Source organism: Cryptococcus neoformans, assembly GCF_000091045.1.
Source record: "Cryptococcus neoformans var. neoformans JEC21 chromosome 5 sequence".
Lineage (NCBI taxonomy): Eukaryota > Fungi > Basidiomycota > Tremellomycetes > Tremellales > Cryptococcaceae > Cryptococcus > Cryptococcus deneoformans.
In genome coordinates, this window is record NC_006687.1 from 1,115,001 (window position 1) to 1,135,000 (window position 20,000).

Below are 20,000 nucleotides of genomic sequence, written 5' to 3' on the forward strand. Positions count from 1 at the left end.
TTGCTAGTGTTGCTGGTAGCAGGATTGAGAAGCTGAACCTGTCCAGGTTATGAATCTCAGTCACTCTTTGTATTGATAGCGCAAGAAGAACTCTTAACTCACGACTGACGCCCTTTTTCTAACCAGATACCGTCTTCGTTTTCCTCTCCCAACACTTCGACACCTCGCTCAAAAATACCGTCTTCCTCCCAACCTCTTCCTTTACCCATATGTAACCTGCATACACTTTGTACACCTACAGAGATGGAACGGACTTTTTTCCGTTCTTTCATCATTACCTCGAGGGCCCCCGAGAGAACTGTATCGTCACTTGGCGGCTCATGTTCAGAGGACCCAGCTTCTAACGGGTGCAAGTCCAAAGGTCGAGGCGGTTTTACTAGACATGTAGCCCTATACAAGGTGACTCAGTCACAATACTTGTTGTTCATCATTAAAAAAGCAACCGACCAGGCAGGGACATGGATCTTTAATGTTCCAACGTTACTCCTCGGTTGTGGACTTGAGCTCCTTAAGTAGATAGGTGGAGGAATCCTTGGCCGCTCGTCCAGTACCATAGGGTTCAGAGACGGTGAACGATCTAGGGAGGAACGAGCATAGGAAGGTGGTGGTCGGGGGGAAACACCACGCTCGCGAGAAGATGAGGAGGATGAGTTGCTTCTCATGGCCAAATCAGATGTCCTTGGGAACAAGGCGGGCCAGCAGTGACGACGACTCCGTTGTCTCCGACGGAGCGCACTGCTATATGACTGTAACGGAAGAGTCTACGTGTTTACGGTCTTTGAATATGATTCGAGTTAAAGTCGTACAAATACAGTGGTATAACAGGTTCATGCAGAAATATTTTGAAGCAATAGCCGGTCATCATCTATTAAAAGTACGAATGTGTACGGAAAAGGTCGAGTCAATATTCAAAGCCAAAAGCAGCTCTCGCGACACAGCCTGGAAATTATTATGAATTGAACCGAAAGACATCATCTTCGGGACTGGAAGTCGGATTAAGGAGCGATGAGGGAATTAATCAGGAACTGAAAGACAAAAATCTCCGGCTGTAAGTATATCGGTAATTAAGTTTTGTAATGTCAAATGGACAAGATGTCGCAGGTCGTAGGAAAATGTCACAGGTCGTAGGCCTTTGTCATGGGTGTGCAGCAGCAAGAACAAGAGGAAGCTGAGAAAGGAGACGGTGGCAGTCGAGCCGTGGTTTTTGTGAACCGGTTGTCAAGTTTTGTGGTTTTTTGGTCTTGATCTGCGGACCTGAAACCCGTAATCCCACTCTGTAATCTGCAATTGTCGGCAAATAGGTTGATCTTCGGTCTGGTCTCTGGCGGTCGGGAGTTGGGAGTACGGCGGAGGACTCTTGTTGCTGGAAGCTCACGTCACAATAGAACAAATACAAAGCATGCGCCGTAGCACTATAGATATGTGATAATTGATGATCAGCATGCAGCTGTGGCCGGCTACTACCGTGCAAAGCGATGATCCACCCCCCAACAGCTCCTTTGTTAAAGCCCAATGACAGTCGCGAGGTGACTTGAAAGAAGCCGAGGACGGCATGGCGAGCAGCAAGGACGGCAAAAGGAGGCTTTATTAAAGTTTTAGCGTTTGCCTGACGACCTTCAGGAAAGGTGCGGAGGGGGACCGCTCGGCAGCTCTGCACGGTAATAGGGACATAATAGGGTATGCGGCAGCGATGGTCATAATGGATTAGGTGACGAAATTGAACAGAACCGAAGCGAAGATGTGGGGACGGATAAAAGATATAGATATGGAAGTGAACTTGTACGCCATTCGACGGCTTAAGCAAATCGATTTATAAACCTGGGAGCGGAAGATTCGCGAAGTCCTTCGTTGATGAAGCTCGGTCCTCCGCTTATCGATAATTCCACATTCAATCACCGTTCAGTGCCGCCTTTTATTTATCGTCCTCGACAGCGCCTGGATTTCTCCAGATTTTTCCGTAGCTCATGTTAATTGCATGCAAACATAGCTGACATGTTGTTGGCATCCTCGTGCAGCTCATCGATGTTTCACATTTCTTGCCGCTTGCTGAAAATTTCAAGCATCTGTGCTTGTGAGCGATGAGAGTGAGTCGGCGGAGCATGTTATTTCCGTTCGGAGCTCGACCGAAGTAACAAGAGGGTACATAAATTAAATAGATAAATAAAAATAAGAAGGGCCGGACTTATGTTTTTGTAAGGGGGGGCCGCCCATTGTCAACAAGCATTTTAAGGAGCAGGCAGTAGCTGACTGGTCTGGAAATAAGAGCCCGCAAGTCTTCTTTGGCCGTTTCCAAAAGTCGCCGCGCCCAAACCATTAGCAGTTACTCCCAGCCTTATACTCATGCATTGCTACATCTCTCTGCCCTTTACTCTCTCCTCGACGTTCCGGAGAAGTGACAGAGATGAGCAACACATCCGACCCTGCCTCTTCACGGCCCATATCACTTTCTTCGCTGGGAAGCGGCTCCTCAATACGACCACCTCCGGCCTATGCTTATTCACACCTAGATCGCTCACCGGCCCGTAATCCAATGGCCTTGGATAACAGACCACGAGTACCACCTCCCATTAATTTGCGGAGTGCGAGCCCTCAGCCTAGAAGTTCGACAGGGGAACTAAAAATTCATGTGCATGCATGGTAAATTTGGCTGAACCTCTCGCTCTTGTCTTGGCCAATGTCACTGACAAATGCGCAAGGGCTACATTTCTCGTCCGCCCTCCTCGGCCGCTGGACTTGCTCCCTGTAGAATCAGGTGGAGCCGAATGCGAACATGCAAACGAAGATACCGTCCTTTCTGGAGCTCTCGAAGTGATCATGAAGGAGCGCAAAAAGGTTCAAGCCATCTCGGTTGGCGTGCAGAGCGTATGTAGGCTAAATATGGGGAAGAAAAGAGGTTGGGAAGATGACGGTATTTTTGAAAGAGGTGTAGAAGTACTGGCAGGAAGGGATGAAGATGGTATTTGGCTTGAAAAGGGAAGTCAATCGTACGTGTAACTCGGAGAATGGTCGTGGAGCATCGGCTGATGTGCAATAAAGCTTTCAATTTTCAATTCTCCTTCCAGCAACCTTGGCGACAAGTGACTGGCACTCTTTCGGGCGTGTACCCTACATGATAACTGCCCGCGTCCAAGGCACTCCATACACCTCATTCTCCTCCATCTTCAAAGCTATCACACCAGCTTTTGAACATACCTATGCGGCCGATTTTGAACGAGTCATGGCCCGCTCCGAGAAAACGGCAGCTGAACGATCTGGGAGATCTTCATCGCGCGGCATTTCCATACCAAGAAACTCTGGAAGCAAAAGCAGAGACAACATTGCCGCTATGGCAAATGATTCCTTGGACGAGGATTACGATGTTGATGATTCCGGGTCTCCTGGGCAAGGGTTGTATACTCGTCGACACTCACATCTTCCCATCGACGAGAGTTCGCACGGCAGTCTTAAGTGGGATAAAACCGGAAGCGATGGGAGTAATAAAATCGATAAGGCGGATTGGATGAAGGGTGATCTTGTCGCTTCCCCAGAATTGCTGGTGCATGCAGTGTCTCCAGTCACTGGAGGTGTGACGTCCTTGGATTTGCGTAAAGAGGGTTTTGTAGACGGTTTAGGTAGCTGGACGCTCTCTGCCAGTGCGGATGTGGTACATTTTCTTCCCATCTTCGTGGTTCTTTATTCTCTCGCTGACTTGTGCAAATTCCTTCCTCCTGTCTGGTTCAATAGTTCTCTATTGCATCCGTCATCCTTCTCTCAATTAACATCCCCGCGCCCTCTGTATCCACCACAATCTTCCTCGTTCGCCTCCTGCTCTCTCAATCATACACCATCACCTCCCCACGTACGCCTGACGAGCCGCCGCATTCACCTGAAGATCCCAAGCAATACGTCGCCTACCAAATCGGGTTTGCGCATCCGAAAGGTGGGAATCACCCCGGATCAGAGTATGAAGCCCTTTGGAGAGGACATGAAGCTGGTGGGGAAGGTGGGCTTCCGGGTGAGGACCAAGGGTGGAAAGTAAGGGCTGTGGCGAGGATGCCAAATCATGATATAAGTTCGGCCGTCGACCCATAGCGGGTAGGTGACTTTCGGTCATGTGCCTATATCTTTGCTGACAGAATGGATTTCTAAAGTACAATAAGCCCTTTGCGGGTATCGCACCAAATGATCCTCCAGGTCTATTATTCGGTGCATGGGGAGTCTGCAAAAGGGCAAAAGATTGATGGCCCAGGTCAACTTCGTATGATGAGTGTCACTGTACCTACCCATCTGCCAAGCGTGAGTCAATAATCTTTCACCTTTGCATGTCTCTGGAAACAAAAGCGTGATTGACATGTACACGGACAGTGTCACTGTTTGTCCGATAATCTACTTTTACCGACCTACGACCCCTGCGTATGCCGCGACAACGAAATCGATTCCATCATCTCCTCGCCTCCCAATGTAAAAAATTGGTGCATGTGTGGCAAATCTTTTGCAGAGTTGGGTACAGCGGCAATGAATAGGATGGCTGCGGCTGAACAGAGTGATTTGGAAGAAAGGCAGCGACAAGAAGAAATGAGTCGGCAGTCGGGGACTGCCAGTCATAAAGACTTGCAGTCCCAGCGAGAAGCCATTAATCAGGACGGGAGCATCTAATATACACAAACTCTCAATACCAATCAACTATAGCAGTATTCATCAAGTAATCTTGTCATTGTTTTCCGGGATTTTCGTCGTCATGTTGTCATAGTCATCAATATTGGGTCCCAATTCACATGCATAGATGATATTACATTGGTTTTCATTCCTAAACCCAGACTTAAGCCTGAGTTTGGGCACCTCCTCGGGGCTTAACGACAGGATCCCAAGCTTGGATTTTGGGGGCAGTGGTAGAGTAGGTCTTGAAATGCCCACGGGTACCAGTCATGTTCTCAGTATAAGGCTAAAGAGCATAATCCATCAGTGATCTGTCTTTTGGACAACACTGCTTCGGCTGTTGACCACCACAACAAGCACCCAGGAAGACGAAAAAAAGAAACTCACAGCCTTCCAAGGGGGAGACAATTGTTTCATAATGACATCGTCTGTAGGGGCATCTTTACGGATGTGATGGATCCAAGAATGCCACTCGGGAGTCACTTGGGAGGCATTAAAATCGTCTTGAGAGTAGTCAATCCATCGATGTCGGCCTGAAAGATGTCTGTTAGCTATTGAATTTTGGCTCCCGGAGGCGAACAGTGGGCTGCAGAGTTGCAGGGAGTATGGGGGAGGCGATCTTTGGGATTTTTATCTCGCGTTCTCTCCAAGCCTTCCTCCTGATTCCTCGACAATTCTCCAACTCCTCCGCCGCAATGAGATCCCTAACGAACATCTCAAGAAGGAAATTCCCTCAATGCATTCCCTCAATGCGTCCCATACCGCCAACCCATCAAAACCGCCCGCAATCACAGCATCACACAATTCGAAAACAGATGATACCCACCAGGAAGCTCCTCCTTGGGGTCCAATTGCTCAAAGTATCGGTTGCCGAATTGGTCAGTGCCGACGAGCCTTCCATACTTGGCATCACCAATGTAGCTATACACATCTGTCAGCTTGACCAGCCAAGTAATAGAAATATGTGCGAGATAGGTCCCACATGCCAAACACCCGGTTCAATCTCCTCCTGGCAAGCAGCACAAAGGCAAAAATGAAAACTCACGTCAATTGCCTGAACCACTCCTTAAACCCAACGAGCCTGAAATGTCTGATTGTTCGTGCTAAGGAGACCATGTTGAAGGAGTGCTTTGGTGATAGTTGAAGAGAGAAGAGATTGTGCGAATTGGCGAATTGCCTTGATTGGGCTTTCGTCGGTCTTGCGCTTCTCGAGCAAGGAATGAGCGGGATCAAATTTCAGCCAATCCGAGTGTGGCGATTCCCGACACTTTTTACTCCTACAACAGTAGAAGAGTGGATAATCGGCGATTTTTCTCATGCATGTGTATCATTAAAGCACAGTTAACTCGTTCTCGACGTCAGAGCCCAGCCGTACACTTATGAATCCAAGCAATAAAATACTAGAAACAAGAGCAAAAGATAAAGGCAAAACCTGCAAAAGGAGACTGGATATGAAGCAGGTTTAAAAAGTTGATAGTCTACAGTTGGGGGTTGAATAACTGTCTTCCTTCTGCTCGTCCGCGTCATTCATATAGTCCTCATTACTAACCCACCCTCTTTGAAAAAATTACTTCTCGGCTTTCTACTCGCGGGGACCGACTCTACAGGCATCATCACCAGGTAAGACTTGCGCGCGTGTTGGGTATCGTGCGGGAAAAAAGATAGGAGTTTGATGAGATTCTAGGGAAGGGTTTAGGCTTTAGGAGGTACGGGATGGTCAACTGGTTGACCGACAGGAGGACCTGGTGCGGTGGGTACTGCAGCTTTGATTCTCATGTCAGTTTTTATACATCTAAAGGGGTTGGTTTGCCTATAAAACTTACGAGGCTCTGTAGAGGTACTTCTTGTAGATTCGGCTACACTAGTGTTGGAAGAACTAACATCAGCGCCAGCGACACCGGCAGCTCCAGCAGCTCCGCCAGCAACAGCTCCACCCGCAGCGACGGGAGTAGCTTCACCCGCGGCGACAGGGGCAGCTCCAGACTCCGTGGATTGGGAACCTCGAGGAGTCGTCTTGACACTCTCGTAGTCCAAGGGATTCTTGTCGCCAAAGATCCATTTACGAACTACATCCTCCATCTCATTTCGGTCCTTGGGCAAACTATCAAGGTGACATTTAGCTTATCGACTTGGAAAAGATGGACAGGAACGCGTCGGCTCACTTGTCAACGTCCAACTTGGGCATCCACTTGTCCCCGGCAACGTGCTTGAAAAATCTTTGCTCGTGAGCGGGTTCGCCTGCGGATTCTCGCTTCTTGGCAAGCTCTCGCTGGCGGTCTTCTACAGCGGACTTGGCGGCGGTTGCACCGTGCATGTCGGCAGCTCGGATAGCATCAGTGAGCTTAGTCCACAACCTAAGCAAGGACGGAAATCAGCCGCAGGCCTTCTCTTGCAGAAAAAAAAGGGAAGGAAAACACACCTCCTAGACTCATACTCCTCCTGCTCAGATTCGGGCAAAACCTTCTTTGGCGCAACACGTGAAGTAGAAGGGTCGAAAAGAACCTTTTTCTCCTTGGTGTCCTTGTCTTTGAACTCAATAGCAGATGACCAGTGGCCACTAATCTCCCCAATGTCCGACCTGCCCGGACCAACGACCTTGCCAGAAATTACGTTGTAACCACCCGATATCCATCCCTAAGAATCCAGCGGATTAGCCAAACTGGTAGATCAGGCGAGGACGTCCTTACCTTTGCCTTGAAGTCGACATCACAGTGGAAGTCATTCTTGGCATTGGCAATGCTAGACACGTCACAGAGCTCCAAAAGCATCTTGCCGAAGAGAATACCTCGTGCGTAGGTGTTGGGCATCTAGGACAAATGTTAGCTCGTGGAGCTACAGCTGATTGAATTGACCACAGCTTACAGTGATGGAATACTCCCCATCCTCGGGTCGGTCCAACAGCCGTATCCGGTCTTCACCCTCCATAATAGTAGCGGCACTGTTACCAAGGAACTTGCTCTGTCACCCGCCCAGTCAGCATCATCTCCTATTAAAGACGGTTAACAGATACAAACTTTTGGCTTAAGCTCTCCGGTTACAAGCAACCCATTCTTAGGACTAATGTAGAAGAATGCAGATACAGGCTACGTTCTTTTTGTTAGATACAAAATTGTGTCTAAGGTGACAATGTACTTACAGGATGGTGTGAGACCTGTTCGGCAATGTAGAATCCTTCCGATCCATCAGGGTAAACGTAGGTGCAACGGAAAAATTCCCCAAGAACAGGGTTGTACCTGCAAGACGATCAGTAAGACTGAGAGTAACAATGGAGGACATAACGAACGGTTTTTTGACGCTAGCAGAGACACCAATCATCAGCAAAAAATGGGTAAAAATGTGAATGAATCCAACTCACCCCTTGGGTTTAATGTGCCAGCCACTCAGGTAAAATGTCATCACACGGATGTATCTCTGTTTTGCATCGGGGTCATTGCCGGCCCTGAAAAACCCACAGCGTCAGTATCGAAATGTATAAAAGTTGGAATACGAAGAAATCACCCAAAGATCAACTCCGGATGTGAGAAAAAGTCAGTGATCCTTTCCAAAAGACTCCTGGGCTCAAGCACGAAAGTGGGAAGGGCAATCTTGGACAGGTCCATTCCAGGTCGCACTGACATACAGCTTGTCAGCAAACCACTGTATATGTAGCTGCGAATGCTTACATTGAGAGATAATGGACAACAGGATGTTGCCTTCTTCTTGGTCGAGAGTGCTTGTATCGTTGGGGTCGCCATCGTCGATCTGAGTCTCGCCCGAGTCTCTGGCTGGGGTGCCGGCAGGGGACGCGACGGAGCTGCGTCTGGAAGTCTTCCCTCTGATGGAGAGAGAATCCATTCGCTGACTCAAAAGACCCATCTTTGCCGTGGTGTACTCGCGTGAATGTCGATTTGCGGAGCTACAGTGGTGCCAAGAAAAAGAACGCCAAGAAGATGGGTTCTGATATAAACTGGCGGCCTGTGCGAGGCAGACTGGGCCAGATGTTTACTGTTAGGCGACAGTGGATAGAGAGACGTGGCGGCGGAGAGCGGGCGCAATGTCGAAATGGGGCGAGTGTGCGAGTGCGATTTGTAAGGGCCGGGGCCGCGAAAGGTACGGGGCTAACTGCGGGGAGGGTGGGCGAGGGGTTGCGGCGGTCTATATATGAAAGCAGCGGTGAGGAAGGAAGAAGCAGCGGTGGCGGATAAAAGAGGTTGGAAGAAAGAGTATGGAGGGATATGGATGTTAGCGGTAGACCAAGGCGCCCGTCCCATCTCCCTTCGTTCCTCGACGAAAATCCATCCCCGAAGAGACAGCGCGTCATCCGGGTCATGGCCGCCGAAATAACTTACGTAACCCGCCCCATTACGTGATCCATTTCGGTAACTGCGACAGGCATAGCGGCGACGGGCATAAAAAGCCACTTGGCCATCGATACTTACCACCACGTAGTCGCGGCCCTCCTTTCGCTAAATTAACGGGCAATGACCATTGACCTGGATCGGTAGCAAACACGCTAAAGAACCATTTGTAATAACAGTTGGAGTATCACTTGTTTGTACTACAAATGGGACTAACAATGGGAGTTCCTCACATTTACTGTAACAAAAGCCTTCTTCTTCATTTCAATCTTCCGGGCATATTGCGGCTCAACCAACGATCGAACTAGGAAGCCAATGAGCACCAGCAGATATCAAAACGCAAGATACATGATGTCATTATTATAACAAGATTATAATTTGCCGTTGTTACTGTTACATGGTCAGATTCGGAAAAAAGGACATCATCGACTAGTAACTTCTTCATTCCATGTTCTATGTCGACCACGTCAGCTTCTGCAACAATCATCGATCATGTTCACTCACCATTACTTCTTTCACAAACGGTCCTCGTCCATTCAAAACCCTTTTGCCTGCCCCTGCCACAACCTTCTTCTCTATTTTCACTCGCTCTTTCCCTTTGTCTTGTGTCGGTACTTGGGAATTTGGCACTTGCACAAAATGTAATTTATCGTCACCCTTCTTCAACTTCTTTTCGAACCCCTTCTCTCTCACCAGCTCCAGGAATTCCTTGAACAGGGGATCAGCATTGAGAGTTTTAGCGCTTGCAAAAATGACAAGCTTCTTTTTGGCTCGAGTGAAGGATACGTTGATTCGACGCCAGTCTCTGAGAAGATCACCAATCTGCCATATAATCAGATAAAAATCGATCTTGATCAAAACCTAAAGCAACTCACATTGCCACTCTCATTCGATCTGACCAGGGAAACCAAAATACAATCCTTATCTCTACCTTGAGACTTGTCTGCTGTCAAGATCTCGACTCGCGGAATAGGCTTGAGGTAAGAAGATAAAAGCTTGATTTGCTGACGATAAGGCGTGATGATCGCGATATCTTCTTGTCGTACGCCCGAAGCTACGAGGGCAGTCGACAGCTAAACAGAGGGTCGACGACAGTCAGCCATACGCAGAAAAATACAGCATAATGCCGATACCCACCTGTTGGACGAGCTTCGCTTCTATCTCATTCTGCACCAAATCTCCCACTCGCGAGTCTAATGCAGGTACCCCATCCGTGTCTATAAAAACACACTTTGCGCTTTCTTCCAACAAGTCCTGGATCCAACACCCTTTCCCTTGATCGCACGTACACCCGGCGTCCCCAAAGATCTCCTTACATCTCTTTCGAGAACGCAACTTGAGTCCGCTCTGCGCCACTTGCTCATTCCCGCATTTCAACCGACCCTCATATACGAGTTTATTCGACAACGCCATAATATCCTCGTTCATCCTATACTGGTAAGAAAGATCGACGACAGCGGAAGGATGGGCGGCAGAGAGATGCCGAAAGAGGGAAACGTCCAGTCCACCACGACGAGCTTCTGCATGACGGACGATAGGCGGCAGTTGGTAATGGTCTCCGACCAGGACAAACTTGTCTGCCATTCGCAGGGGACCGATGCAGGTGGGAAGCGTGATTTGAGAAGCCTCGTCGACGATGCAGTAGTCAAATCGACGACGGAAGAATAATGGACTTTTGCATATCAGTTTTCTGACAAGCATTACCCGAAAAGATCACTCACTGGTCGATAGCAAGACATGTTGCAGCCACAACGGGAGGCGTCATCAATCTCGCATTCAACTGATCCATATTTGCCGAGGCTTCATACGCTTCAAGCGTTAAATGCTGCACATCAGGGTGGACCTGCGACAATGTCAATAATTCACGCATCGACTGCCACGAGAAAAGAAGATTCGTACCTTGTCGATATTCCCCAATCGTAATACTCCAAACTCTGCATCTGTCAACTTCATCAGAATGGCATCCACCGCAGAGTGTGTATAAGACGTGAGCAAGACAGTCCTCCCTCTCGCTACAAGCGCTTTGATGGTCTCTGCTATAGTCGTACTTTTACCGGTACCGGGCATACCGAGGATCAGAGAATAGTCTCGCGCAGTGAGGACACTCTCCATGGCCTTTTGCTGATCAGAGTTGAGAGATGGAGGGATCTCTGAAGGTTCGGGACGCCAAGAGGGCTCAAACTCGGGTGCTGCCTGGTCGACGATAAGACGCCTTCGCGCTTCATCCCCGTTCTTGTAAAACAGCTGAGCAAGGTTGTTTCTCATCCGCATCATACCACTCGCCATCTCATCCTTGTCAATTCGAAACACCACTTTATCCTGACTCTGCCCGTCAGACGCCCTGAGAACGCGGTGCTCTCGTCCTGTCCGTTTCAGGAGGGCATCAGTGTTGATGACATATGTTACGGCGACAGTGACACTGGTCTGGGTAAGATCGGTAACGAAGCCTCGCCACATACAAAGAAGATCAGGTTCAATAGAAAGGGAGACAGGATCGCCTTTTGCGATGTGTCCGGAAAGAAGAGAAGTAGTATTTTCAGAGATAGCAGAAGGAGCGCGGATAAAAGTGTAACTGTGGCGATGGATTTTTGCAAGAGATTTTCCAAGGTCGTTGGAGTATGATTCAATGATCATATCACTGAAACATCTGTAAAACTCTATCAGAGTTGTTCTCCCTCGTCAGGAAGATACAGGAGAAGACTCACTTTCCATTTTTCTCTCTTTGCTTGGCAGTCATGGTCCAAAGTTGTGACCTAAACTTCACTGTGTCCTGCTCTTCAACTGTCACGAGGGTGTCCCACTTCTTGTAGAATTCAGCGTCTTTCTCTGTCATATGACCTGTATGCTCCTCGTACAGCTCAGCAATAGGGTCTTCGGGGTCTTGAGGTATCTTGTCGATGGCCTATGATAATCATGTAAGACCAGCGCTCGAAAAAAATAGGTAGAACACCTTACTTTGCGATAGAGCATACAACTCTCGACAGCGTAACACATCTTACAGTCCCTCATATTATCGATGGTCGGCGGCAAGAATGCCTCTTCAACTTCTGCTTCCAGTTCCTCCTCTCTTTTCTCTTCTTTGACCATCTCTTTCTTGACGACACCCCCTCTCAAAATCTCTACTGGTCTATCACCTTCGGGCAAATGCTTGGGTATTTTACGCTGCTTTGACATGTACATTGCGAGCTCATTACGAGCCATAATGAGGGCACGAATCTCATTCTGCTTGGCTTCGACTCGAAGGATGGTGTCAAGCGCCGAGTAGTATAAGAGACCAGCAGGGACAGGAACACCTGCATAATTTTTGTTAGCCCAATGGACATGGCCAGCAAATTATGGAATATAACGCACCATATCGATCTTCCATGAGAAGTGTATACAACATTGTTTGCGCTCGATGAGCCATCACACCAACAGATCTGCCTGTTTTAATCTCAAATGGAGCAACGTGTTCTTCGACCTGCGTACCATGCAGAGGATCGCGGATGATCTTTGCCTGGACAGAAGCGTCCATTTTGCCTTTCAGACCCCATTTCGGTGACCAAATGTCTTCTTCCACCTCGTGAAGACCATTGATGGCGAGAAGAGCTGGCTGATCACCCGCGCTAGAATGAAGTTCTCCTTCAGGCTAAATTTCGATTAACGGGTCAGCGTTTAACAACGAGTAGATAAAGTAGCGTAATCCGCTTGCCTTTGGGTCCTTTGTGATGTAACGCTCGCCAAAGACTTCAAACCCTCTCCCCGCCTTCACTCCAACTTCTTCCCTCACATCTAGGATCCCCATATCTGTACTCCATATCTCTAGCTTTATCTCATCCTTCTTCAATTCAGCATCTAGTCTTCTGAAAGTGCCGTCGGCGCCAAAATCTTGTTGCAACAATGCGCCCTGAAGCAAAGAATGCAAAAGTGTGCCATAGAGGAGAGGTTTCGTAGGTGGACCTGGCGTTCGGATAAGTGATTGGATGACAGGTTTACGGGGACAAGGCATGGCGTTGGCAATAGAGGTCATGGTGATCATAAGGTCGGGATGATGTATTAAAAAGGTAGACGGGTCTTTGAAGGTTACCGAGATTGGCTTGGTGGTTTGAGTTGCTAGTAAGGGAGAGACGATGTTGATGATGTCGCCTGTGCGAGATACATTAACAACTCGCCGGTCGACCGGCATTAAGTTGACGAACCTTTCCTTACTTCAGTATCGGCCCACCGATCTTTGAGGTGTACTACTCCACGAGCACCTCCGTCCGTTAGAGTGACTACGAGAGTCTTACGGAGTGTGTCAGAATCTTGTGGTCTAAGAGGTCAAGCGATAGCACTCACTTTGGCAAAAGAGACTTCAACAACACTCATTATGTCAAGCTCACTCGTCGAAGGGATAACACCGTCTTCGAATAACAAACCGCCAAATACAGCTTCAACAATGCATCTGGCCCATGGCGTAGGAGCATACCCTTGGGGAGCAGGAGGCACAGAGGGGTGGAGGACTGGGTATTTTATCTGAGAGTATTAGACAATCTTCTAAGATACAACAGGAAGAGCTTACTTTAGGTGGAGGGACTGTTGCCAATAAATCTTCTTCCGTCACGCCAAGATCTTCAATGTTGAAGTCAAATTCAAACATATCATCGTCATCTATATCAGGCGACTCTTTCTTCATACCATCCAATGCCTCCGTGGGTTCCACAACGGGTTTTACATCTGCTTCGACGATTTCATCGGACTTGGCTTCGAGAGGTGATGACTCGCGCTTGACGTCTACCAAAGGAATCATTCGCTCAACGTTGGCCGGAGAACCAATTCTCTCTTGCTTGACCGTCGTCGATCTAAACGCTGAGGTGATATTCCTCTCTTTCCCCGTCATGGGTTTGGTAGGACTCTTTGGGATAACCCTGGAGGGTTTTAAGTCAGGATTACCAAGCGCCACCACTTTCTTCGGTGATAAGGGTTTCGCTTTCTTCGCCGGAGGCATCTGATCATCAAGAGATATGTTTGGGGATCTCCGCTTTTTTTCTTTGAGAGGAGAATGTTGTGGAGGTCGCGTTGATCTTGACTGAGAACCTTGCGATGGGGTCCGGCCCCACTCGAAAACTGACGCGTCAAGACCTGCGAGCAAGTCATCCATCATCGATTGTTCATCGCTCTTCGACTCATTCCGAGCCTTCTTGGGCGTTTTCGGAACATCATGTTGCTTTTTTTCTTGTAAAAGAGTTTCTTTCGGGCATGACTGCTTGCGGGGCTCGTTAGGGACGCGCTGATTCTCATCATTCGGACGCGTCTTGTGTCGGGGAGTATTCGAAGGTGCAGGGTTCTTTGCGGAAGGTTTCACTCCCCCACTGTGGAAAAGAGGCATTATGAGCCTATCCAAGGCACAAAAATGGCCGATTCAAGATGCTGCTGATTCAAGATGTCAAGAGGCCGGCGAACAGTAAGAAGAAGAACAAGATGGGAATGCAGTTGAGTAATGTCGCGTTTACCACAAATTAGACGCGTCGCTGGTTGCATAACGTTTGAAAATATTACGTAATAATCACCTCCACCCTTGGTGTTTGTTCCTCGTACGGGCTCGAGCAGTACCTAGCGAGACAGCGAAGTCGCAAATCGCCCAAATAATCGGCTTTGCCTGTGAGATCACCTTGCCATTCTCCTTCCTTCCAACCAGACAGCGCTCGCCGACCCGCAATGTCAAGGCAGGAGAAGGACGCCTTGGTGGCGTATGTCAACTCATTCAAACTCTCAAAACCCATCACAGACTTTGCACAGCTCGCAGACGGAAAGGCCTTGATGGAGGTATGTATATTCTGGGTCTTGAATAGCTAGATGCTGACTCGTCCGCCAAGGCTATGAGTGCCGTGTAGGTCTATAAGTGAACAGTGTGTACATCTGCTGACTAAACTTGGAAAACCAGCGACTCGACACATTTCAAGGATGTACCTGCCAGAGGAGTAACCTCCCAAGCCTCTTCTTCGGAGAACTGGGTTCTTCGAATGAATTCCTTGTACGTCAGCAGCTGCATCAGCTGCCATCATTATTGATGTCCTTGCTAGGAAACGACTTTACCGACTTCTCCTTTCCTTCCCTTTGCCAGCACCTCACCCTTCATCTCTCTCACTATCCAGCCTTTCTGATCCACCATTCTCCACTATTGCCAAGACACCGACTATGAGAGAAGGAGTGCAAGGTCTCCTACAGATTTGCAGATTCTGCCTGGCTGCAAGTGTATGGGCACCAGGGAATGAGAAGGTTATCATGCGTATCCAGAAGTTAAAAGAAGAGCATATGGCAGAGTTGATGAAAAGTATTGAGGCAGTATGTAGCTGTTTATTTCATGCTAATTGAGGCAAAAATCTGACTCACTGATCCATGATAGGTCACGGCAACTCTGCCAGCTGAACATCAAAGACAAGAAAGTGGATCATCATCCTTGAGACCATCACCTGATCTTTCCTACTCGTGCGTCCATTATTTCGTCAATGAACTGTCGCTAAACGTCTGTCGCAGGCCACCACCGTCAAGCCTTCGAGAAGAACGGGACAAACTCCTGCAAGAGAATGATGATCTTCGAACAAGATGCGAGCGGATGATGGAACAGGTTGCCGACCTGACATCCAAACTTGTACGTCTCAAAGTATGCAAACCAAGTTATTTGTCGTTGATGGACTGTCCCAACAGAAAGAAACGAAAGAAGAGCATGAAGATGCGCTAGAGAGATTATCGCGTGGTGAAACTCCAGGCGCAGGTTTGAGGGGCAATCAAGCGGCAGGAGCAAACGAAATTGAAAGGTTAAAAGTCGATCTGTGCGTTTGGTTGTGATTTTCAAGGATAGCGACTGACTGATGTCCGTCTAGGCTGAAAGCCGAGGAAAGTCTGGCTAAAGCAGAGGAAGACCTCGAAAAGCAAACCACGAGTGTTTCCGAGTTGACGAAGCAGGTGCGTTTACACGGATCATCACGCTGTAGATTGTACAATCCTGACACATAGTAGATTGAACAGTACAAAGCCGAAGCTGCTGAAGCTGGCAAGTTGAAAGATCAATTGGATGAGTAAGCTTTTTTTTGGGCCCTAAGATTGCATCTGATCTATATACTCAGATACCGACATACTGCAGATAGATTACGGAAAAGCGAAAATGTGATCGAAAAGTACCGAAAGAAGCTCGAGGAGAGCGCCAACCTTCGAAGGGAATTACGCGTGAGTGTATCCTCAAGCCTTCCGAAGCTCTGAGCTCAACTGTCATCTCAAGAACTTGGAAGAAGAAAACGCTTCTCTTGTCAACACCAACTCCTCCCTTGAGGCAGACCTCAAGAAAGCCGTAGCGTTCAAAAGCCTTTTTGATAACTATAAATCCCAAATCGAATCTTTCGAGAAACAGACAGCCGACCAGGCCACCGAAATCACTGAGCTGAACCATCAACTTGAAGTAACCCAACACCAGCTCGAATCGCTTCAATCAACGTACGAGCAGCATCAAGAGGAGTTGCAACTTAGCCAAGAGAAGTTAAGAGAAATTGAATTGACCGGTGTTATATCTTCGAATGGCGAAGGGTTAAAGAGAAATGCGCCAGGAGATATGTCGCTGGGTGATGAACTAGGCGAGCTTCCTGATAATGGAGACCGAGAAACCAAGACAGAGTAAGCGTACTCCTCCTTCTTGGAACCGAGTCCCGTGACTGAACAGTCTACAGTCTTCGTTTAAAAATCAAATCACTTCAACGTGAACTGTCCGACCTCCAATCATCGGCTCCAGTATCTCATCGCCTCATTACTCTTGAAACTCTCCTTGCTGATGCCAACAAATCCAAGGAAAGATACCAGGCTGATTATCTCAAGGCGCACAAGGAAGGCCTCAGATTATCAGCCACGTTGGAAGCGATTAGGGAGGGTCGAGGCGGTGATAAGTAGGCTTCTGTCAAGTGTACTAACTGGGAAAAGCTGATAATGGAGTAGCTCGCAAACCTCAGCGGCTCTCAGGCAGAGATTGGATGAGGTTCTTGAAGAAAGAGACGCGCTTCTGAGGGAAAGGCAGGAACTAGAGGTCGCCAAAGGAGAAGCCGAGAAAGCTTTGACTGCGGCCAAGGTTGACTGTATGTCCCTCAACGTTCGTAATAACATATCTAACCTTATTTCCGTTCAGTGAGCCTTGTCGGCAAAGATAAACGTGATATTCTTGCTTGTAAGTGCCAGTCCTGATTTAACATATCATTCTTGCTTATACTTCATCTTTTAGCTTTGAGAAAAAGCGTAGAAAAGGATGCGTCCGACCTTGGGAAGGAAGTCATAGTGCTGAAAGAGCAAATTGAGGCTTTAAGAGAGAAAGATCGACAGAACCTTGAAGAGATCAAGACGTGGGTGATTTGGAATCGCTGGAGCTTTCTTACTGATAATCGGTTATCGTCTAGTCTTTTGAAGGACAAGGTCAACCTTCAAACCGCCAGCATCGACCAGCGAGAGAGAGCCTTTGAGAAAGAGAAAGAGTTCAGGTACGCTGTCCATACAAAGAATTTAGGCGCTTTCAGTGCTAATACTCTTCATTGCTAGCGAACTCAAAGCTTCTATGTCTGCAAGCGGCGTACCAGCGGAGACACAACAAAAACTCCTCGGTTTATACGGACGTAATACAGAGCTTTCAGCAGAGGTCAAAGCGTTACAAGATAAGCTTGATGTCTTATCAAAGTCAGGTGGTACATATGTGAGTCACTTAACCGTGCCCATATGTTTTGAGTACACTGATGTTTTGAGTACACTGACGCGTTTCGGCTCTATTAGGACCATTCTCCCTTCGAACAAGCTCAAATCGCCTACGAAAAGCAGATCACCTCCCTCCAGGCAGAAGTCGCTAAACTTAAAGAATCCAAGACCGCTCTGAAGAAGCAATACGATCTTGAACAGCAACTTATGCTTACTGCATGGCATGATCTGGGCCAGAAGATGGTGGGGGGGCATTTGCATGTGGCTATGAATGGCGCGAAGAGGAGTCAGGCAAAGCCAATGCCCAATGGATGGCTCGGCCGACAGAGAAGGATAGTGAGTTTAATGATTAATCTAGATGATAGAAGGATACTGATGTCTTCCAGCAAGAGAATGCTGGGTATGCTAGAACTTAACTAGACGATGGAGCGAAAGCAAAAGCGAGTTATAATAGTACGAGTAGTGTGACTTTGTTAGATGTCAATTTCATTTTTCCAGTTGTCCTCACGGGATGCATAAGTTTCTGTCATTTTAGAAGGTCATATATGTCTGGACATTTTACACTTCCGTTAGCAGGGCCCCTAGATATTGACGGCATCATGCAGTCAGCCCACGCATGCATCATAGATCATACTCCCACACAAACAAAAAGAAGATGAAAATTATTACGTAAAGTACAAATTCCACACTTTCTTTCGTCGCCTCGACATGAGCGTTTTCGATTCGTCCCTATACATATTCAGCACTTCACGTAACTCCATCAAAATGCCCCTCTACGAACTCTTCTGCATCGCCGTCCACAATCCGGTCTCTTCTGTACGTGCAGATATATTCTCATTACCTCCTCGAACTTTTCATGCTGACATTCACCTTCCCATTATTTTCTCTCCCCTACAGGTTAACCTCCGAGGCATCGTCAACATTGTTTCCACGCAGGTTCACCAGACTGGAGGTGTTGTTAGGGATTTGAAAAATCTGGGCATCAACATGACTTTACCCCAGAGGATACGGAGGATGAGACAATACTACTCCACGGGAGAGTGAGTGTTTTTCGCGCATTTTCCGAGCTGTTACGGGTTCGCCCAGTTGAGCGGATGGATATCCCGGATGAAGATTGAATCGTGGCGGACGAGAAAAATTGAAGTAAACTGGAATGTAGCTGACGTTGAGATCGTGTAGCCACTTTACCATGACTTTTGACACTTCTCCCATCGTTTTGAAGAGGATACACGAGACTCTCCGAAGCGACCCTTCAGTCATCAAATGGACTGTACTCAAGCGAGCAGACAAGGCGTACGTTTCTATTCATCTATTGCTGTAAATTAGGAGTCCATGCGGATGATTTTTGCTGATGAAAGTATTTTGACTTATAGGAAGGAGCTCGCTGCCCCCAGACATCCCTCGATTGACTTCCAGGAGATCGGAGCCCCCGAGTCTCAGTACTAAATTTTTGTCATGTTGAAGAGCATTGTTAGTTGTGCGAGTGGCCCAGGATATTGGCGATGTGGCTTGCGGGAAGACCTGAAGAAGAGGAGAATTTGTCGTCCGGTGGCAGCCGGTCAATGGAGAGGAGATGGAGAGAAGAGGAAAAGTCAAAGATATAGCTTTTTGTATAACCCTGCATGTGATACCATTATTGAGTCCATACATTTGAATTTATTTTCTTGATGCCGTCTGTTTTCGATTAAAGCAGCTGTTTCGAGTACGCGATGCAGAGGTCTGGGAATTTTGGCGTCTTGTGGATGGGCAATGTTGTGTCCTCCACTTTTCAAGTCACAGTCCGGCGAGCGCGTTCGTCACGACGACAGTCGGGAGTGTTCTCTTTTTGACTGTCTCTTCACTCGTTGCTCGCTATTTTTCTCTTGACCAAGTATATAATATCCAAACCCTAAGACTTCTAACCATGCAGGCGCCACAGACCTCCCTCTCGGATCTCCTCCCACCACTCCACCGCCGTCTAGCCGACATTCAATCCTATCAACTCCCCCGTCTTTCCACCTTTTCCGGCCCGTCAGACATGCACAGCGAACTTGTTGATGAACTCCGGACAGACCTCGAATCAATAAGACATCAACTCGGTATTGCCAAAGAGCTGTCTCTTTATGCTCCTCAGCAGACCGAGGCACAGGAAGTGGAAGGAATAGAGAGAGAGTATATCCGGTGGGTCATTTTGTTTCTGATTGATGTGATCGATAGCTGATTCAATGGGAAGGTTGAAGTCAGATTTCAGGAGAGCAATGATCGATTCTAAAAAGGCCCTTGCATCAAGACAATCTAGAGCACACGAACTTTCTCTCAAGTCCGACCTCGAGCCTAATTCTTCCACAGATGAGACAACCAGAGGTG

General features: G+C 47.9%; 9 protein-coding genes across 9 annotated transcripts in view; 5 read left to right on the forward strand and 4 right to left on the reverse strand.

Annotated features, from left to right (window-relative positions):
• Positions 1 to 833, forward strand: part of CNE03940 (expressed protein) — a 2,636-nt gene extending 1,803 nt beyond the window's left edge. The window contains exon 1 of the mRNA XM_024657273.1: positions 1 to 833. This exon is cut by the window's left edge and continues 1,803 nt beyond it. The gene's annotated coding sequence lies outside the window, so the exon portion shown is untranslated.
• Positions 1 to 1,756, reverse strand: part of CNE03930 (expressed protein) — a 3,866-nt gene extending 2,110 nt beyond the window's left edge. The window contains exons 1-3 of the mRNA XM_024658541.1: positions 448 to 1,756; positions 103 to 390; positions 1 to 38 (exon numbers count right to left, since the gene is read on the reverse strand). The exon at positions 1 to 38 is cut by the window's left edge and continues 641 nt beyond it. Of these exons, the coding sequence (XP_024514388.1) occupies positions 1 to 38; positions 103 to 390; positions 448 to 662 (541 nt within the window). The 5' untranslated portion in view covers positions 663 to 1,756. The remainder of the gene's footprint in view (positions 39 to 102; positions 391 to 447) is intronic.
• A 518-nt stretch (positions 1,757 to 2,274) lies between these two features.
• CNE03950 (expressed protein) lies at positions 2,275 to 4,768 on the forward strand. Its single transcript, XM_024657274.1, has 6 exons — positions 2,275 to 2,637; positions 2,697 to 2,984; positions 3,037 to 3,643; positions 3,724 to 4,074; positions 4,131 to 4,275; positions 4,345 to 4,768. Exons 1-4 carry the CDS (start codon positions 2,402 to 2,404, stop codon positions 4,069 to 4,071), a joined length of 1,479 nt encoding a protein of 492 aa, XP_024512980.1. The 5' UTR covers positions 2,275 to 2,401; the 3' UTR covers positions 4,072 to 4,074; positions 4,131 to 4,275; positions 4,345 to 4,768.
• CNE03960 (conserved hypothetical protein) lies at positions 4,742 to 5,775 on the reverse strand. Its single transcript, XM_571023.2, has 4 exons — positions 5,681 to 5,775; positions 5,462 to 5,556; positions 5,023 to 5,168; positions 4,742 to 4,921 (listed from the first exon to the last, which is right to left on the reverse strand). Exons 1-4 carry the CDS (start codon positions 5,749 to 5,751, stop codon positions 4,799 to 4,801), a joined length of 435 nt encoding a protein of 144 aa, XP_571023.1. The 5' UTR covers positions 5,752 to 5,775; the 3' UTR covers positions 4,742 to 4,798.
• Positions 5,776 to 5,935: 160 nt separating this feature from the next.
• Positions 5,936 to 8,863, reverse strand: CNE03970 (conserved hypothetical protein). Its single transcript, XM_571195.2, has 12 exons — positions 8,298 to 8,863; positions 8,134 to 8,245; positions 7,991 to 8,074; positions 7,919 to 7,930; positions 7,772 to 7,868; positions 7,650 to 7,718; positions 7,498 to 7,593; positions 7,323 to 7,442; positions 7,055 to 7,269; positions 6,798 to 6,989; positions 6,459 to 6,736; positions 5,936 to 6,398 (listed from the first exon to the last, which is right to left on the reverse strand). The coding sequence occupies exons 1-12, from the start codon at positions 8,488 to 8,490 to the stop codon at positions 6,328 to 6,330; spliced, it is 1,539 nt and encodes a 512-aa protein (XP_571195.1). The 5' UTR covers positions 8,491 to 8,863; the 3' UTR covers positions 5,936 to 6,327.
• A 337-nt stretch (positions 8,864 to 9,200) lies between these two features.
• On the reverse strand, positions 9,201 to 14,410 carry CNE03980 (DNA replication helicase dna2, putative). Its single transcript, XM_024657275.1, has 13 exons — positions 13,513 to 14,410; positions 13,290 to 13,466; positions 13,151 to 13,235; positions 12,664 to 13,097; positions 12,324 to 12,600; positions 11,928 to 12,265; positions 11,678 to 11,874; positions 10,872 to 11,619; positions 10,694 to 10,815; positions 10,110 to 10,644; positions 9,848 to 10,045; positions 9,477 to 9,794; positions 9,201 to 9,425 (listed from the first exon to the last, which is right to left on the reverse strand). Exons 1-13 carry the CDS (start codon positions 14,317 to 14,319, stop codon positions 9,414 to 9,416), a joined length of 4,248 nt encoding a protein of 1,415 aa, XP_024512925.1. The 5' UTR covers positions 14,320 to 14,410; the 3' UTR covers positions 9,201 to 9,413.
• A 181-nt stretch (positions 14,411 to 14,591) lies between these two features.
• Positions 14,592 to 18,188, forward strand: CNE03990 (protein-nucleus import-related protein, putative). The gene is made up of 19 exons (XM_571027.1): positions 14,592 to 14,756; positions 14,807 to 14,820; positions 14,875 to 14,964; positions 15,014 to 15,275; positions 15,337 to 15,419; positions 15,468 to 15,582; positions 15,639 to 15,763; positions 15,815 to 15,896; positions 15,951 to 16,009; positions 16,058 to 16,157; positions 16,210 to 16,598; positions 16,652 to 16,864; positions 16,914 to 17,050; positions 17,101 to 17,139; positions 17,194 to 17,311; positions 17,366 to 17,446; positions 17,505 to 17,655; positions 17,733 to 17,990; positions 18,041 to 18,188. The coding sequence occupies exons 1-19, from the start codon at positions 14,649 to 14,651 to the stop codon at positions 18,068 to 18,070; spliced, it is 2,454 nt and encodes an 817-aa protein (XP_571027.1). The 5' UTR covers positions 14,592 to 14,648; the 3' UTR covers positions 18,071 to 18,188.
• Positions 18,189 to 18,378: 190 nt separating this feature from the next.
• On the forward strand, positions 18,379 to 19,261 carry CNE04000 (hypothetical protein). The gene is made up of 4 exons (XM_024657276.1): positions 18,379 to 18,470; positions 18,552 to 18,694; positions 18,834 to 18,947; positions 19,028 to 19,261. The coding sequence occupies exons 1-4, from the start codon at positions 18,420 to 18,422 to the stop codon at positions 19,098 to 19,100; spliced, it is 381 nt and encodes a 126-aa protein (XP_024512927.1). The 5' UTR covers positions 18,379 to 18,419; the 3' UTR covers positions 19,101 to 19,261.
• A 212-nt stretch (positions 19,262 to 19,473) lies between these two features.
• Positions 19,474 to 20,000, forward strand: part of CNE04010 (hypothetical protein) — a 1,450-nt gene continuing 923 nt past the window's right edge. The window contains exons 1-2 of the mRNA XM_571031.2: positions 19,474 to 19,814; positions 19,867 to 20,000. The exon at positions 19,867 to 20,000 is cut by the window's right edge and continues 34 nt beyond it. Of these exons, the coding sequence (XP_571031.1) occupies positions 19,558 to 19,814; positions 19,867 to 20,000 (391 nt within the window). The 5' untranslated portion in view covers positions 19,474 to 19,557. The remainder of the gene's footprint in view (positions 19,815 to 19,866) is intronic.

Bases quoted from the DNA above. Each gene is read 5' to 3' on its own strand.
- CNE03980 (XM_024657275.1), bottom strand. From the start codon at position 14,319: ATGCCTCTTTTCCACAGTGGGGGAGTGAAACCTTCCGCAAAGAACCCT. The intron at 13,098-13,150 runs GTTCGTCAACTT...TATCTCGCACAG, and splicing joins CGATACTGAAGTAAGGAAAG to GCGACATCATCAACATCGTC. The intron at 10,645-10,693 runs GTGAGTGATCTT...GATATGCAAAAG, and splicing joins ACATGTCTTGCTATCGACCA to TCCATTATTCTTCCGTCGTC.
- CNE03960 (XM_571023.2), bottom strand. From the start codon at position 5,751: ATGGTCTCCTTAGCACGAACAATCAGACATTTCAGGCTCGTTGGGTTT. The intron at 5,557-5,680 runs GTGAGTTTTCAT...AGATGTGTATAG, and splicing joins GAGTGGTTCAGGCAATTGAC to CTACATTGGTGATGCCAAGT. The intron at 5,169-5,461 runs GTGGGTATCATC...GACATCTTTCAG, and splicing joins CCCCAAGGAGGAGCTTCCTG to GCCGACATCGATGGATTGAC.
- CNE04000 (XM_024657276.1), top strand. From the start codon at position 18,420: ATGCCCCTCTACGAACTCTTCTGCATCGCCGTCCACAATCCGGTCTCT. The intron at 18,695-18,833 runs GTGAGTGTTTTT...GAGATCGTGTAG, and splicing joins CAATACTACTCCACGGGAGA to CCACTTTACCATGACTTTTG. The intron at 18,948-19,027 runs GTACGTTTCTAT...TTTGACTTATAG, and splicing joins CTCAAGCGAGCAGACAAGGC to GAAGGAGCTCGCTGCCCCCA.
- CNE03970 (XM_571195.2), bottom strand. From the start codon at position 8,490: ATGGGTCTTTTGAGTCAGCGAATGGATTCTCTCTCCATCAGAGGGAAG. The intron at 8,075-8,133 runs GTGATTTCTTCG...TGGGTTTTTCAG, and splicing joins CATCCGGAGTTGATCTTTGG to GGCCGGCAATGACCCCGATG. The intron at 7,270-7,322 runs GTAAGGACGTCC...CTGGATTCTTAG, and splicing joins ATGTCGACTTCAAGGCAAAG to GGATGGATATCGGGTGGTTA.
- CNE03990 (XM_571027.1), top strand. From the start codon at position 14,649: ATGTCAAGGCAGGAGAAGGACGCCTTGGTGGCGTATGTCAACTCATTC. The intron at 15,276-15,336 runs GTATGTAGCTGT...GATCCATGATAG, and splicing joins TGATGAAAAGTATTGAGGCA to GTCACGGCAACTCTGCCAGC. The intron at 16,865-16,913 runs GTAGGCTTCTGT...ATAATGGAGTAG, and splicing joins GAGGGTCGAGGCGGTGATAA to CTCGCAAACCTCAGCGGCTC.
- CNE03950 (XM_024657274.1), top strand. From the start codon at position 2,402: ATGAGCAACACATCCGACCCTGCCTCTTCACGGCCCATATCACTTTCT. The intron at 2,638-2,696 runs GTAAATTTGGCT...CAAATGCGCAAG, and splicing joins AAAATTCATGTGCATGCATG to GGCTACATTTCTCGTCCGCC. The intron at 2,985-3,036 runs GTACGTGTAACT...TGTGCAATAAAG, and splicing joins CTTGAAAAGGGAAGTCAATC to CTTTCAATTTTCAATTCTCC.